Genomic DNA, 14,473 nt, shown 5'->3' with positions numbered 1-14,473 from the left:
GAGGTCCCAGTTAGATTCCCAGGTTGTGGGCTCAATCCCATTCTCTCTCATCATTGATGTTTCCATCTCTCTCTCCCTCTCCCTTCCTCTCTGAAATCAATTTAAAAAATTTTAAGTAGAGTAGTAGTAGCAGCAGTAGCTGTTATTGCAAAAGAATGGGATAAAGGAAGCAGGTCCTCACCAGAAGGTTCCAAAGAGGTTAGGAAATTTTGTGGGTAAATTAGAGGGAGTCCCTGCCAAATGAATTCTACTTTATATGTATGTACATTACCTGTTGAGACTAAGCAGGCAGTTGGTGGGACAAGCTTGGCTCTTCATTTATCCCGCCCACTCAATGCTGGTAGACGTTTTGTGACACCGCAGCCTCTCGTTTTCCTGGAGAAATAGTGCTTGACGTCCTTTAAGCAAGTTATTGACTGAACATGTGACAGACCAGGGCTATAACCCAGTCCGCACTACCACTCCCAGAATGCAGTGTGGCTCCTGGGAAGTGCGGCGGCTGGGAACGCACAGGCCCCACCCCTCCACCCGCTCCTATTGGAGGAGCACTCACATTCCCAAGAGGCCGCGCGCGGGCGGGGCTCCGTACCCGGAAGCTGGCGGCGTCCGGTCCCAGCCTTCTCTGGGAGCCGGGAGTTAAAGACCCTCCGCTGAACTGCGCCCCACCGTCCGGAGCCCGCGCGCTCTCAGGGGGCGTCCGGACAGGTAAACGGAGCGGGGCGCTCGGCGGAAGGCGGGGAGCGACAGCGGAGGGAGGGCAGAGATGTGGACCCGGACGTGCCGGCGTAGAAAGAGGAGGCAGTGCTAGGGTGACTTGGGTTTCTCTGTCGTCGACAGTTTTGTCAGCCGGGTACAGTTTTGGCGAAGTGAGTGTTAACGCCACTGAAAAGGCCGCGAGATAAAGAGTGTCAGAATGCGTCACATACAGCAGGGGGACAGATGACAAGTTTAATTAAGCTGGCATTGAATCTCTCGACATCTCTTGAGTTTTCTGAAAACTCCCCTTGACGCCCTTGGTTTTCTCACGTCACTTTCTGCTTCTCATCCTCATCCTGGGCTCCTAGGTGGGTCTCTAGCCCTCCGCGAGCCCGTCCTCCACCCCGCAGTGTTGACACTCTTCTTCCTCAGTTCGGTTGGGAACTCTTATTTCCACCCACTGTTTTCTCAACATCAGACATGTATGATGTTGTTATTATTGGCCAATATTTAACAAACACTGACCATGTAATAGCTCCTCTGGTACATGCTTTACATCTCCCTCTCTCAAAACACCCCAGTCAGTTGTCAAACCCTTTTCTGTCTTATTAATTTTTCTCAACTACCTGTACCTCCATTGTCCCATCCATGATCCCAGAGGATACTGTCATGTTTGGGACATCCTTTCCCTTTGAATAGCTGTGTCTGAGAGCACTTCTTGAACAGCTATTCTGTGTTAGACACTCTTCTAAGTGCAAGGGATATAGCTGGAAACAAAACATAGGAATCGCTACTCTCAGTAGCTTACATGTTTGGGAACAAAGAAGAATAATTAAGATCATGTTATATGGTGGCAGTGGTAGTCAGTGTAACATAAAACAAGTGGTTGACTTGACAGGGTAGGCTACTGTTCTGAGAAAGTCAGAGCGATTGGGTTGGGTCTAAGAGCATCACCCAAAAAGAATATTTATAATACCAACAAGAACAGTCTTGAGCTATGACTAGACTTAAGGCTTTTCATAAACATTTCTTCTTTTCCTCTCTCATATCAACGTCTGTTCTTCACTCTTCTGTCTCCTCCAAGGTTATTACATCAGAATTGGTGGTTTATCTGTCGTTGGTTTGTTTCCGCCTCAGACCCAGACGAAAGAGTTGGGGGGTGGATTATTCTCAGATCAATTGCTTTATCTTACTTAGGGAGATAGTTGGCAACTGAAACATTCTTTTTGTCAGATCCTACTAATAAAGTTATCTATCATTTATAGTATATTTATTTTTTCCCATTGATTTTTTATATAATATATTTTTATTGATTTCAGAGAGTAAGGAAGAGGGAGAGAGAGAGAGAAACATCAATGATGAGAGAGAATCATTGATCAGCTGCCTCCTGCACACCCCACACTGGGGATTGATCCCACAACCCGGGCATGTGCCCTTGACTGGAATCGAGTCTGCGACCCTTCAGTTCACAGGCCGATGCTCTATCCATTGAGCCAAAGAGGCCAGGGCTCCCATTGATTTTTAGAGAGAGTGGAAGGGATGAGGAGAGACAGAGAGAGAGAAACATTGATCGGAGAGAGACACATCGATTGGTTGCCTCCCAGGCACCTGGACTGGATGGGGCCAGGGATTGAGCCTGCAACTGAGGTACATGCCCTTGACTGGAATTGAACTTGGGACCCTTCAGTCCTCAGGCCGACACTCTATCCACTGAGCCAAACCAGCTAGGGATATAATATATTTAAAACCAAATCATGCTTAGTGTCCAAAATACTTCAGGGAATAGTATATGCCAGGCACTGTGCTGAACACTGAGAACCTAGTGAAGATAAAATAGACAATTTGACCTCCCTCTCAAAGAGAAATAGTTGTAACAGTGTACTGAGAAATTTCCTAATACGTAGGTTGACACCTGCATTCTTTTTTTCTTAGTCAAGGTGTGATAAACACAGATTTTTAAGAAATCTCCTGAACAGTTGTGTACATTCTTATATTACCAGTAGAGGCCTGATGCACGAAGATTCGTGCAAGAATGGGCCTTCCTTCCCTTGGCTGCCAGCACTGCCTTTCCACCTTCCCATGCTGGCCAGAGGCCCAGAGCGGCTAGGGCTGTGCGGAATGCCTGCGTCGTCGTCATGGCGGATGCAAGCGTCCTGCCCCACCCCTGGCCGCTCAGCAGCTATGTATGCAAATTAACCTACCATCTTTGTTGGGTTAATTTGCATACTCACTCCTGATTGGCTGGTGGGTGTCACAGAGGTACAGTCAATTTGCATCTTTCTCTTTTATTAGTAGATTACATTTTATTGCATTGATTTGTCTGTCTTCCCCATTGTACTATGCCTCCCTTGAGTGTAGAGGTCTTTTTTTTAGTGGTCTTCATATTGTGTCTACTACATTGACTGCCACATAGTAAACCTTCAGAACATACGTGTTGAATTGAAATAGAAAAACTACTTGATCCAATTCATATTACTTAACTTACACAAGACCTTCTTTATATGAGGCCATTAGACATAGCCCTAAACCTTCTCATTAATCAAATGTGGACCATTCCATAATAGATCAATCCCCTTGCAATAATATAAATAATGATATAGAATACTTTTTATTTTGGGTTAATCATTACCATGTGATATGTAATGAGTTAATCCTTCCCCCTTTTTTTCTATTTGGACAGGTGGACAGCCTTTATTATATAGCACATTATTGTACCATTTGGTTTCCACTTTGTACAAGCACATCTTGGAGTATTATAGTATTTTCTCCTTAGCCTGAGAAAACATACCTGTCCTTGTTATTCTGCCACATTGTCATTTTCCGAATGTCAGCGGAAAGTCTCAATTCTTAAGTTTTTTCAGTGCAGATATCTTTCCATTGTAAATTGTTACTGTGAAAGATACATTTCATCTTTATAACTGATTGTAAAAGCACAACAGAAATTCAAGAGTGCTTGAGTTATGATTGTTATGATTTTAGGATATGCCAACCTAAGAGCTGCCAGACATGCTTCCATTGCATTAAAAATTAAGCATTGTCATTTTAGGGACCTCATAATGCAAATGGGGCACTGCGTTGTGTGCCATCACTCATTTATAAGGTATACAAGTCAATGATCCAGAATATTCATATACATCTTTAAATTTTTAAAAAATATTTTTTATTGATTTCAGAGAGGGAGAGAGAGACATACATCAATGATGAGAGAGAATCATCAATCCGTTGGCTCCTGCATGCCCCACACTGGGGATCAAACCTGCAACCCGGGCATGTCCCCTGACTGAGAATCGAACTTCAACCTCCTGATTCAAAGGTCGACACTCAACCACTGAGCCACACTGGCCAGGCTTAATTTTTTTTTTTAATCCTCACCCAAGGATATTTTTCTGTTGATTTTTTTAGAGAGAGTGGAAGGGAGAGACAGAGAAACATTGATAGTAGAGAGAGACATTGATTGGTTGCCTCCCGCATGCACCCTGACCAGGGCCAGGGATTGAGCCTGCAGCCCAAGTATGTGCCCTTGACCAGAATTGAACCCAGGACCCTTCAGTTCATGGGCCAACATTCTATCCACTGAGCCAAACTGGCTAGGGCATACATTTTTAAATTTTATCAAAATAAATATACAGAATTTCAAAATTTCTCAGAACACATAGACTGGAGTGTGAGAAACACTGAGATGGCTTTTTCTCCTCATCAGTTATCTGAAACTCTTCAGCCTCCTCTTAAAGATGCCTCCATGGAGGAGGAGCATTTGCATCATTGCTGTGCTATTTTGTTAGCAATTTTTTTACAAATATAGGTGGTCCCTTACTTACAAATACATATATTCCTCAGGTTCCTTTGCAAGATTATTGTTTGACACTCTGGATGCAGTTTCCTCTATAAACAATGCTACTTGTGATGTTTTTATTGGTATGCCAACCAGTAGCATCTTATTTAACCTTTATTTTAATGGACTTAAAGACTTTCACCACAATTTATAATAATTCTTCTACAAAAAACAAACAAACAAAACTGCATCGAGATTTCTCATTTGGATTTCCCCATAGCATATATTTTTTCTTTTGGGGGGAATCGTAGCAACTGGAACAAAAATGTCCTTTCCTTGGAAACTTCTAGGCTGTAGAAACAGTCCTGTTCTAACTCCAAACTATGGGAGGTTGCACTTCTCACCCACCGCTGTAAGGACTCTTACATAACTAAGGAAAGAGATGAATAGAGGTTTTGGAGAGGAAAGGGAGGCAAGTTTGGGTGATGTGCATATGTGGAAGGGAGAGTAGAAGTGATTTGGAGGGAACGGTTAATCTCTAAGGTGGGGGTTTATTGTGTCCTCGACGAAGATATGTTGAATCCTGACCCCTGGTACCTGTGAATGTGATCTCATTTGGAAGTAGGGTCTTTGAAGTTATAGTAATTAAGCTGTAAGTTAACATGAGGTCATACTGGAGTATGTATCCTTTTTAAAAGATATATTTGTATTGATTTCAGAGAGGAAGGGAGAGGGAGAGAGAGAAACATTGATGATGACAGAGAATCATTGATCGGCTGCCTCCTGCACGCCCCACATGGGGGATCAAGCCCGCAGCCCAGTCATGTGTCCTGACCAGGACTGAACCGTGACCTCCTGGTTCATAGGTCGATGCTCAACCACTGAGCCATGCGGGCCTGGCTGGAGTAGGTATCCTTGTAAGGAGAGAAGATACACAGAGAATGCTATGTGAAAACATGGACGGTTTGACTATGGAGGCGGAGACTGAAGTGCTTCAGCTGCCGCCATGGGTTGCCAGCAAAGCATCAGAGGCTAGGAAGAGACAAGGAAGGATTTTCTCCTACAGATTTCAGAGGGAGCATGGCCCTGCCAGCATCTTGATTTTAGGCTTCTGAAATTGTTTTAAGCCTTAATACTTTCTGCACTTTTTTAAATGGTCCACAGGAAACTCATACACAATTCTTAGCAGGAATGGAGTAGAATTGGGATGATGGCTGTGGGACTAAGCAAGCAGAGAATAAGAGAACAGGGAAGAATGGTGAGACAGGGCTTTCCTTTATATTCCACTAGAGGCCTGGTGCACGAAATCCGTGCATGGGTAGGGTCCCTAGGCCTGGCCCGCGATCAGGGCTGATCTGTGGAGCAACCAGTGGGGCGAGTGGGGGGCCCCTGCTGGCACCCACCTTGGTCAGCCTGGCACACCCTGCTCGTCAGCCCCACCCCCCACCACCACCACTGGTTGCCTCCCTCTGTGGGGCGATTGGTGGGGGGGGGGGAGTTGGTCACTGGCACCCGTCTTGGCTGGCCTGGGGCCTACGGGCTGGGAGCAGCTCCTGCATTGAACATCTGCTCCCTAGTGTTCAGTGCATATCATAGTGACTGGTCATTCCACCGGTTGTTCTGCTATCCGGTCAATTTGCATATTAGGCTTTTATTATATAGGATTATCTCTTTTTTCTTCTTTTCTCTCTCTGGCTTATCTTTTCATTTTTTTTCTTCTTAAATATATTTGAATAGCACTCTATGGTGTATTGAACATTCACTAACTGCTGATAATTAGCAGAGCCAGGTTTTCTGATTTCAAATTCAGTATTATTCCTGTCACAGTTGTTTCTATGATCCCAATACTCATTCAGACATTACGGGTTATATTGCAAGGGATTACAGTGGGGGCAGGTGAGACTGGATGATAGGTGGGTTTTTTTTAAAAAATTTATTTTTATTGATTTCAGAGAGGAAGGGAGAGGGAGAGAGACAGAAACATCAATGATGAGAGAGAATCATGGATTGGCTGCCTTTTGCACGCCCCACACTGGGGATTGAGCCCGCAACCTGGGCATGTGCCCTGATTGGGAATCAAACCGTGAACTCCTGGTTCATAGGTCAACGCTCAACTACTAAGCCACACTGGCCGGGTGATAGGTGGGATTTTTAGCAGTATAGGAGAGAGTAAGAAATTCCTATTAGTGACATGTGAGAGGAAAGTAAAGTTTGTTGCTATGTACTCAGTGTTTAGCAGTCAGGCATTTTTAAATTGAGGACTGCTTTTATTGAATAAAACACTGCTTCCCTGTAACTGATATCCATTGTACTTAGTTAATAATCCGAGTAACGCACCCTGTTCTAAGTGACTGTACTTTATATCAACTCGAAGACTGCTGTCATAGTCCCTCTAAGTCAGTGGTTCTCAACCTGTGGGTCGCGACCCCTTTGGGGGTCGAACGACCCTTTCACAGGGGTCGCCTAAGACCATCGGAAAACACATATATAATTACATATTGTCTTTGTGATTAATCACTATGGTTTAATTATGTTCAATTTGTAACAATGAAAATACATCCTGCATATCAGATATTTACATGACGATTCATCACAGTAGCAAAATTACAGTTATGAAGTAGCAACGAAAATAATTTTATGGTTGGGGGTCACCACAACATGAGGAACGGTATTAAAGGGTCGCGGCATCAGGAAGGTTGAGATCCACTGCTCTAAGTCTTCTCTTTTTCTTGTGAAAGATTTCTAGTTCCTCTGGCCATTCTTAAGTGATACAATCTCCAGGTCTCTCGCCCATACTGTTGCCCTTCCGTGCAATCTTGAAATACTATACCCAGAACTGAACTCAGTATTCCACTTGTGTTCTGACTACCACAGAGTACAATGGCAGTAGTACTTAAAGAGATCAAGATACCCTGTCTCTAAATGTAATTTAAGATTACATATGCTTTTTAAGCAATTACCTCATGTCAGTTCATAATGGACTTAGGGTCCACTAAGACACTGGATGTTTTTGTATAGTTGCCAAACTCAGTGTTCTTCCAGCGGCTAAGGGACTGAGGCTGCTACTTTTCCGTCTCTGTGTGTCAGGAACCATATGATTCTTCATCTCTGTTTCTCTTTGTGTTTTTGTTCCACTCCATGGCGTATCTCTTTGACCCTAACCAGTGACCTCCTTCGTTATAAAAGTTCAGTGACTGTTTTAGAGACATCATACTGTGCATCAGTGAACACAGCTAGGAGCTGACACTTGTCCTTCTTGAAGCTTTCTTTCCCTTTGGCTTCCAGGCCACCACGCTCTTCTGACTTTCCTTTCATTTTCCTAGTTGTATGTACGTATGTATGTATGTGTATGTATGTATGTATTTCAGAGAGGGAGAGAGAGGTAGAAACATCAATGATGGGAGAGAATCATTGATCGACTGCTTCCTGCATGTCCCACACTGAGGACCGAGCCCATAATCCAGCCACGTGCCTGACCAGGAATCAAACCAGGACCTCCTGGTGCATAGGTTGATGCCTAACCACTGAACCACATGGACCGGGCCCCAGTCTTCTTTGTGGATCCCTGTTCATCTACCTTTCCCTCAGCTATTTGTTGCATCTTGGGTTTTATCTTTGGTTTTCCCTCAATTTTGGTGTGCCTTTGCTTTTTTCTGCTTTGTTTTGTTTCTTAAAAAAAATTTTTTTTAGAGAGAGAGAGAAACATTGATTGGTTGCCCCCTCCCCCGCCCGCTCCCCGCACACGCCTCGACCTTAGATCAAACCCGCAACCTAGGTATGCACCCTGATTGGGAATCCAACTGCCACCTTTTGGTGTATGGGACAACGCTCAACGAACTGAGCCACACCAGCCAGAACTGTTTTGTTTCTTGCAGGCAATGTGTCTTCAGCAAATAAATGGCAGGTCTAGGTCAGCTCATCTAGGGATAAGAGTGCAGAACCAATCCCTGTGGAAATTCAACATTTAGAGGTAAACTAGAGGAGGAGGACTAGCAAGATGACAGGAGAACCAGACATGTAGGAGAATTTCAAGAAAGAGGGTTTAGTCCACGGTGTTGACTGTTCTGGGAGGTCAAGTGAAGTGAGAATAGAGAAGTTACCACTAAATTTTGCAACAGAGAGGCAGTTGGTGATCTTAGCAAGCACGGTTTTATGGAGTGTTGAGGACAAAAGCCAGAATATAGTAAGTTGGAGAGTTCAAAGGAGGTATAGAAGCATAGAGAGTGTGTAGATGATGATTTTTAAAATGGAGTAATATTTGGAGAATGTTACAGGGTCAGTTGAGATTTTTATTTTTTTTTAACTTTTTTCCCCCAGAAACACTGCTTTAATTTTTATTTATTTTCCTGTTGTTAATTCTCTCCCAAGGATATTTCTCCAGTGATTTTTAGAAAGAGTGGAAGGGACGGGGAGTGATACAGAAAGAGATACATTGATGTAAGAGAGACATATCCATTGGTTGCCTCCCACATGCTCCCCGGCCAGGGCTAGAGGTTGAGCCTGCCAGAGAGGTATGTGCCCTTGACCAGAATTGAACCCGGGACCCATCAGTCCACGGGCCGGCGCTCTATCCACTGAGCCAAATGGGCTAGGGCCAATTGAGGTTTTGAGAATTGAGGGATATAACATGAAAAGTGATTGAGACATTATAACTTGCTCCATATTATAAGGAGAAATCCAGAAAGAAGATGCCTGAGGACATAACTCTGGGGAACACCCTCATTTAGAGAGTGGAATGAGAAGAGTTAAGTTCAAGAGACAGAAGAGCATCTCTGTCTGTGTGCTATCCTTTGGGGCTAGGATTCCGAGAAGGAATCAGGGGGTCGGCCCTGACGTCAAGCACTTTATATCTGTTGCTGTGTTTCACAAAATGCGGCTGTATGAATCACCTGCATCCAGGCAGGCTTGTATGAGACACATATTCGAGGCCCCACATCAGGCCTACTGAATCAGAATTGCAGGGGATACTGCCAAGAATATGAAATTTTAACAAGTGACGCTTACTCTGCCACCTAAGATGACTCATTCACTGCAGTGTGAGAAGCACTGGCTTATGGGATGAAACTGAACATAACAAACAGCATTAGGTTGAAGAGTTAGTTGAAGACTAGGAAGGCATTTTTTTGCATCCCTTTTTATAAGTGTATAGCATTAGATAAGACAAACTGGGCTGTCATGGAGGAAAGCAGTGCTACAAAGTCATCAATATGAGAAAAATAATCTTAAACGCATGCTGCATTGTTTTAGAAATGCTTTGTTTCTGAAGGATAATTTAAAGAAGCACTCCTCTCCTATGAAATGTTGCTTGTTTTCACTTTGTTTCTGTTATGGGTAATTAATGCCTTTCTAATAGAGGCAGTATACCTACTAGTATAGGGGATAAGATTGTGGCTTTTAGAGCCATAGTGCCTGGATTTAAATCCCAACTCTTATCACTTCCTAGCTCTGTAATTTTGGGCAAATTATCTAAGTCATCTATAGTTCAGTTTCTTCATTTTAATGTACGTTTCATAATAGTGCATAATTTCATTGATGTGAGGGCTAAATGAGCTAATATTGGTAAAATGCTTAAAATGGTGCCTAGCACATAGTAAGCACCTAATAAATATGGGCTATTATTTCTCTTTATTGTCTAAAGTTTTACAATATGGGTTATTATTGTTAATAGGTATCTTTAGGAATCTAGAGTCTAACTTCTGTTGAACTACTTCCCAAGGATAAATTTTCAGGATGATATTATTGCATTAAAGGATGAAGACATCTTTATGTCCCTTTGATATCTGTGGTCATCGCTTTTTAAAGGGTGATATGAATTTGTGCTGTATAATTTACAAATGCAACCTGTCCATCAATGTAAGGTATATGTGTGTGCATCACATATACATCACTTTGTATACACACATACATATATGTATTATTTGCATATATGTATTATTTGGTATCCTACCCTATCTAATAAAAGAGAAACATGGTAATTAGCCATACCTCCGCTACCCTTCCCATTGGCGAATCAGGGCAATATGCAAATTAGCTGCCAGCCAAGATGGCGGCTGGCAGCCAGGCAGCTTGAAGCTAACATGAGGCTTGCTTGCTTCAGTGACGGAGGACTCCAACGTTCCCCGCCTGCCTTGCCGACCTCTGAGCTTGCAGGTTGAAACATTGTTACAAACATAGAAGCTAAACAAAACCCCAGAAACCTACTTTCACCCAGCCGGGATCTCAGAGCTGGAGTTGATACAGTGTTTCGATTATAGAACCCAAACAAACCAGATACCTGCTTTCAGCAGCAGAGGCCTCAGAGCTGGAGCCAGAGCTAAAGCTGGCCCAGAATTAAAAAAAAAAAAAAAAAAAAAAGGGGCGGTTGGGAGCTTCAGTCACCCGCCAGCCTGAAAACAGCCCTCAGCCCCTCACCCAGACTGGCCAGGCACCCCAGTGAGGACCCCCACCTTGAAGGGTGTGTGACCAGCTGCAAACAGCCATCATCCCCTCATCCAGGCTGGCCAGGCACCCCAGTGGGGACCCCCACCCTGATCCAGGACACCCTTCAGGGCAAACCACCTGGCCCCCACCCATGCACCAGGCCTCTATCCTATATAGTAAAAGGGTAATATGCCTCCCAGCACCGAGATCAGCAGAGCCGTGAGGCCTCCCGGCACTGGGATCAGCGTGACAGGGGGCAGCGCCCAAACCCCCTGATCACCCTGCGGCTCTGTGTGTGACAGGGGGCGGGGCCACAACCTCCCTATCTGCCCTGCTCTGTTCGTGACAGGGGAAGGCGCCCCAACCCCCTGATCAGCCCTGCTCTGTGCCTGATAGCGGGGAGCTCCCCAACCCCCTGATCACCCTGCGGCTCTGTGTGTAACAGGATGCGGCGCCCCAACCCCTTGATCGGCCCTGCTCAGTGTGTGACAGGGTGCAGCGCCCCAACCCCCCCCCCCACGGGCCCTGCTCTGTGTGTGACGGGGTAGAGCCATAACCTCCCCATCAGCCCTGCCCTGAGTGTGAGAGTGGCGGCGCCCCAACCCCCTGATCGGCCCTACCCTGAGCGTGACTGAGGGTGGCATCGCAACCTCCCGATCCGCCCTGCTCTGTGCATGACGGGGCGGTGCCCCAGCTCCCCAATCGGCCCTGCTCTGAGCCCGACCAGGGGCTGCACCTAGGGATTGGGCCTGCCCTCTGCCACCCGGGAGCAGGCCTAAGCCAGCAGGTCGTTATCTCCCAAGGGGTCCCAGACTGCTAGAGGGCACAGGCCAGGCTGAGGGACCCCCCCCCTCCCCCGAGTGCACAAATTTTTGTGCCCTGGGCCTCTAGTCCTATATAATAAAAGGCTAATATGCAAATTGTCCAACTGATGGCTTAGGCCTGCTCCCCTAAGCTGTTAGTCGGACATCCCCTGAGGGCTCCCGGACTGTGAGAGGGCACAAGCCAGCCTGAGGGACCCCCAAGTGCACAAATCTCCTGCACTGGGCCTCTAGCATCTATATATGTATGCATATCAGCATGGTTTAGGTTGTAAGCTTATACAAGATGGTGATCCTTTTCAAATATATTTTTACTGATTTCAGAGAGGAAGGGAGAGAGAGAGAGACATCAGTGATGAAAGAGAGTCATTGATCGGCTGCCTCTTGCACATCCCCTACTAGGGATCGAGCCTGCAACACAGGCATGTGCCCTGACCAGGAATCAAACCATGACCTCCTGGTTCATAGGTTGACGCTCTTGTTAAGCCTGTAATTAAGTCTGTTACATTTAATGTTATAATGTCTTGGTCAATACTGTCTTCAGGCAGATGTTGATAAATGATATTAAGTTACTTTTGAAAGATAATATCAAAGAAATATTCTAAGCCTTTTTTCCCTTTGATAGGTTAAAACCATGGCCATTCTTTTTGCTGTTGTGGCCAGAGGAACTACCATCCTTGCCAAACATGCTTGGTGCGGAGGAAACTTCCTGGAGGTGACGGAGCAGATTCTGGCTAAGATTCCTTCTGAAAACAACAAACTAACATACTCACATGGCAGGTGAGTTCTGTGCTGCCTGGGTGAAGGGTGAAAGAAGTGAATTCTATTATTGTAGTCAGGACAGCATAAAACTAGGAAAGAAACTTCTTAGCAGATCATTTGAATAAGCTGACAGAACAGTAACCTTTACCAGCTTAGAACATGTCAATTTCTATTAATTATAAATTTAACTTATAATTATTTTATTCTATCATTTGAAGTGATTTAATATTTTCAAGAAAGAAAAGGAAATGTGAGATGTAAAAATGACTTTGTTATAGAGCTCTAGGATATGTGAAACTTGATACAGATAAGATATGTAATATTTTTTAAAATATATTTTTATTGATTTCTGAGAGGAAGGGAGAGGGAGGGAGAGAAACATCAATGATGAGAGAGAATCATTGATCAGCTGCCTCCTGCACGGCCCCCACTGGGGATTGAACCCACAACCTGGGCATGTGCCCTGACCGGGAATGGAACTTCGACCTCCTGGTTCATAGGTTGATGCCCAACCACTGACCCACACCAGCCAGGCTGTCTTCATTTTTTTTTTATTGTTGACAGTATTACAGATGTCCCTCATTCCCACCCTTTGCCCTTCCACCCAGCTTCTTCTAGAAACCCCTGAACTCCAAGCCAGGCCAGGTGCCCCCCCCCCTTTTTATTGATTTCAGAGAGGAAGGGAGGAGAGAGAGATAGAAACATCAATGGTGAGAGAGAATCATTGTTCGGCTGCCTCCTGCACACCCCCTACTGGGGATCGAGCCACAACCCAGGCAGGTGCCCTTGACCCATATTGAACCCGGGACCCTTCAGTCCACAGGCCGACGCTCTATCTACTGAGCCAAACTAGCTAGGGTCAGGTACCCCCTTTTTGTGCGTCTCCGTAGAATCCTGGGTTTATTCACATTGTAATACTTACTATATTATAATTACAATCTTTATCTTTTGTCTCTGTCCCCTTGATAGCAAGAACCATCCCTCATTTCCTTTTGTTATCTTTGCACCAAGTTACTCCCAAGTGTGATTTAGGAGAAATACATTTTGTAGGGAAAAGGATGACTTCCATTTTGGACATCCGGTTGGATATGTCTAGTGGACAGTAGCGTATGCAGAGCTAGAACTCGGCAGAGAGGTCCGATTTAGGAGTAGCCATCACAATTGCTGTAGCCGAAAACAAACATCAACAACAAAACATGAGAGTGGGTGCTGCCCTTCAGGGAGCGTGTGTGAGGAAAGCAGGGGCTGAGGCTGCTGGAAAACATCAACAGAGAAGGAAAGAGACGGCCACATAAACTAGGCCAGCCTGCTGTCAAGGAAATCTAGTAGAGAGAAAGCACTTTCCAGAAAAAGGAAGTGGTTACCACTAGCAGATGTTTCAGAGCCACTGGGTAGGGCAATGTGGAAGGCAGTGGAGGAAGACATTTTGCCTGACTTCCCATACCTCCGGGTAATTCATATGAAGCCTCTATGTGAACATTAATAATATAACTCCAGCCTGGCCGGTGTGGCTCAGTGGTTGAGCATCGGCCTATGAACCAGGAGGTCACAGTTTGATTCCTGGTCAGGGCACAGGCCCAAGTTGTAAGCTCAATTCCCAGTGTGGGATGTGCAGGAGGCAGCTGATCAATGATTCTCTTTCATCATTGATGTTTCTCTCTTTCTCCATTCCTCTCTGAAATCAATAAAAATATATTTTTAAAAATAATATAACTCAACAGATACTTCTGTCTATCCACTTGCCCAAGGTAGAAATCTAGGTGGCAAAGCTGAGTAATCCCTCTGCCTCACCTCCAATAGCCAATCACCAGATTCTGTTCTGTTTCTTCTCTGTCCCTTCTTCCGCCTATAGTACTTTAGTTTATTTCCTTCATTGTTTCTCACCTGCTCTACTGCAGGGGAATCTGTCTGGTCCTCCTTTCTGTTAGTTCTCCACACTAGGCAAAGCATCCTTTTTAAAAATATATATATATGTTTTTGTTGATTTTAGAGAGGGGGGAAG

The 14,473-nt window shown here is 44.8% G+C and overlaps 1 protein-coding gene across 3 annotated transcripts in view; it reads left to right on the top strand.

The window, feature by feature from the left end:
- Window positions 1-555: 555 nt before the first annotated feature.
- The window catches only part of VAMP7 (vesicle associated membrane protein 7), a 37,543-nt gene continuing 23,625 nt past the window's right edge, over window positions 556-14,473 (top strand). For all 3 annotated transcript variants that reach the window (XM_036304900.1, XM_036304899.1, XM_036304901.1), the window contains exons 1-2: window positions 556-705; window positions 12,335-12,489. In XM_036304900.1, coding sequence (XP_036160793.1) covers window positions 12,344-12,489 — 146 coding nt within the window. In that variant the 5' untranslated portion in view covers window positions 556-705; window positions 12,335-12,343. The remainder of the gene's footprint in view (window positions 706-12,334; window positions 12,490-14,473) is intronic.

This window comes from Myotis myotis, unplaced genomic scaffold, assembly GCF_014108235.1.
Source record: "Myotis myotis isolate mMyoMyo1 unplaced genomic scaffold, mMyoMyo1.p scaffold_m19_p_4, whole genome shotgun sequence".
NCBI lineage: Eukaryota > Metazoa > Chordata > Mammalia > Chiroptera > Vespertilionidae > Myotis > Myotis myotis.
Note: the sequence above shows the minus strand (reverse complement) of the source record. Positions and strands in the feature narration are given on the sequence as shown.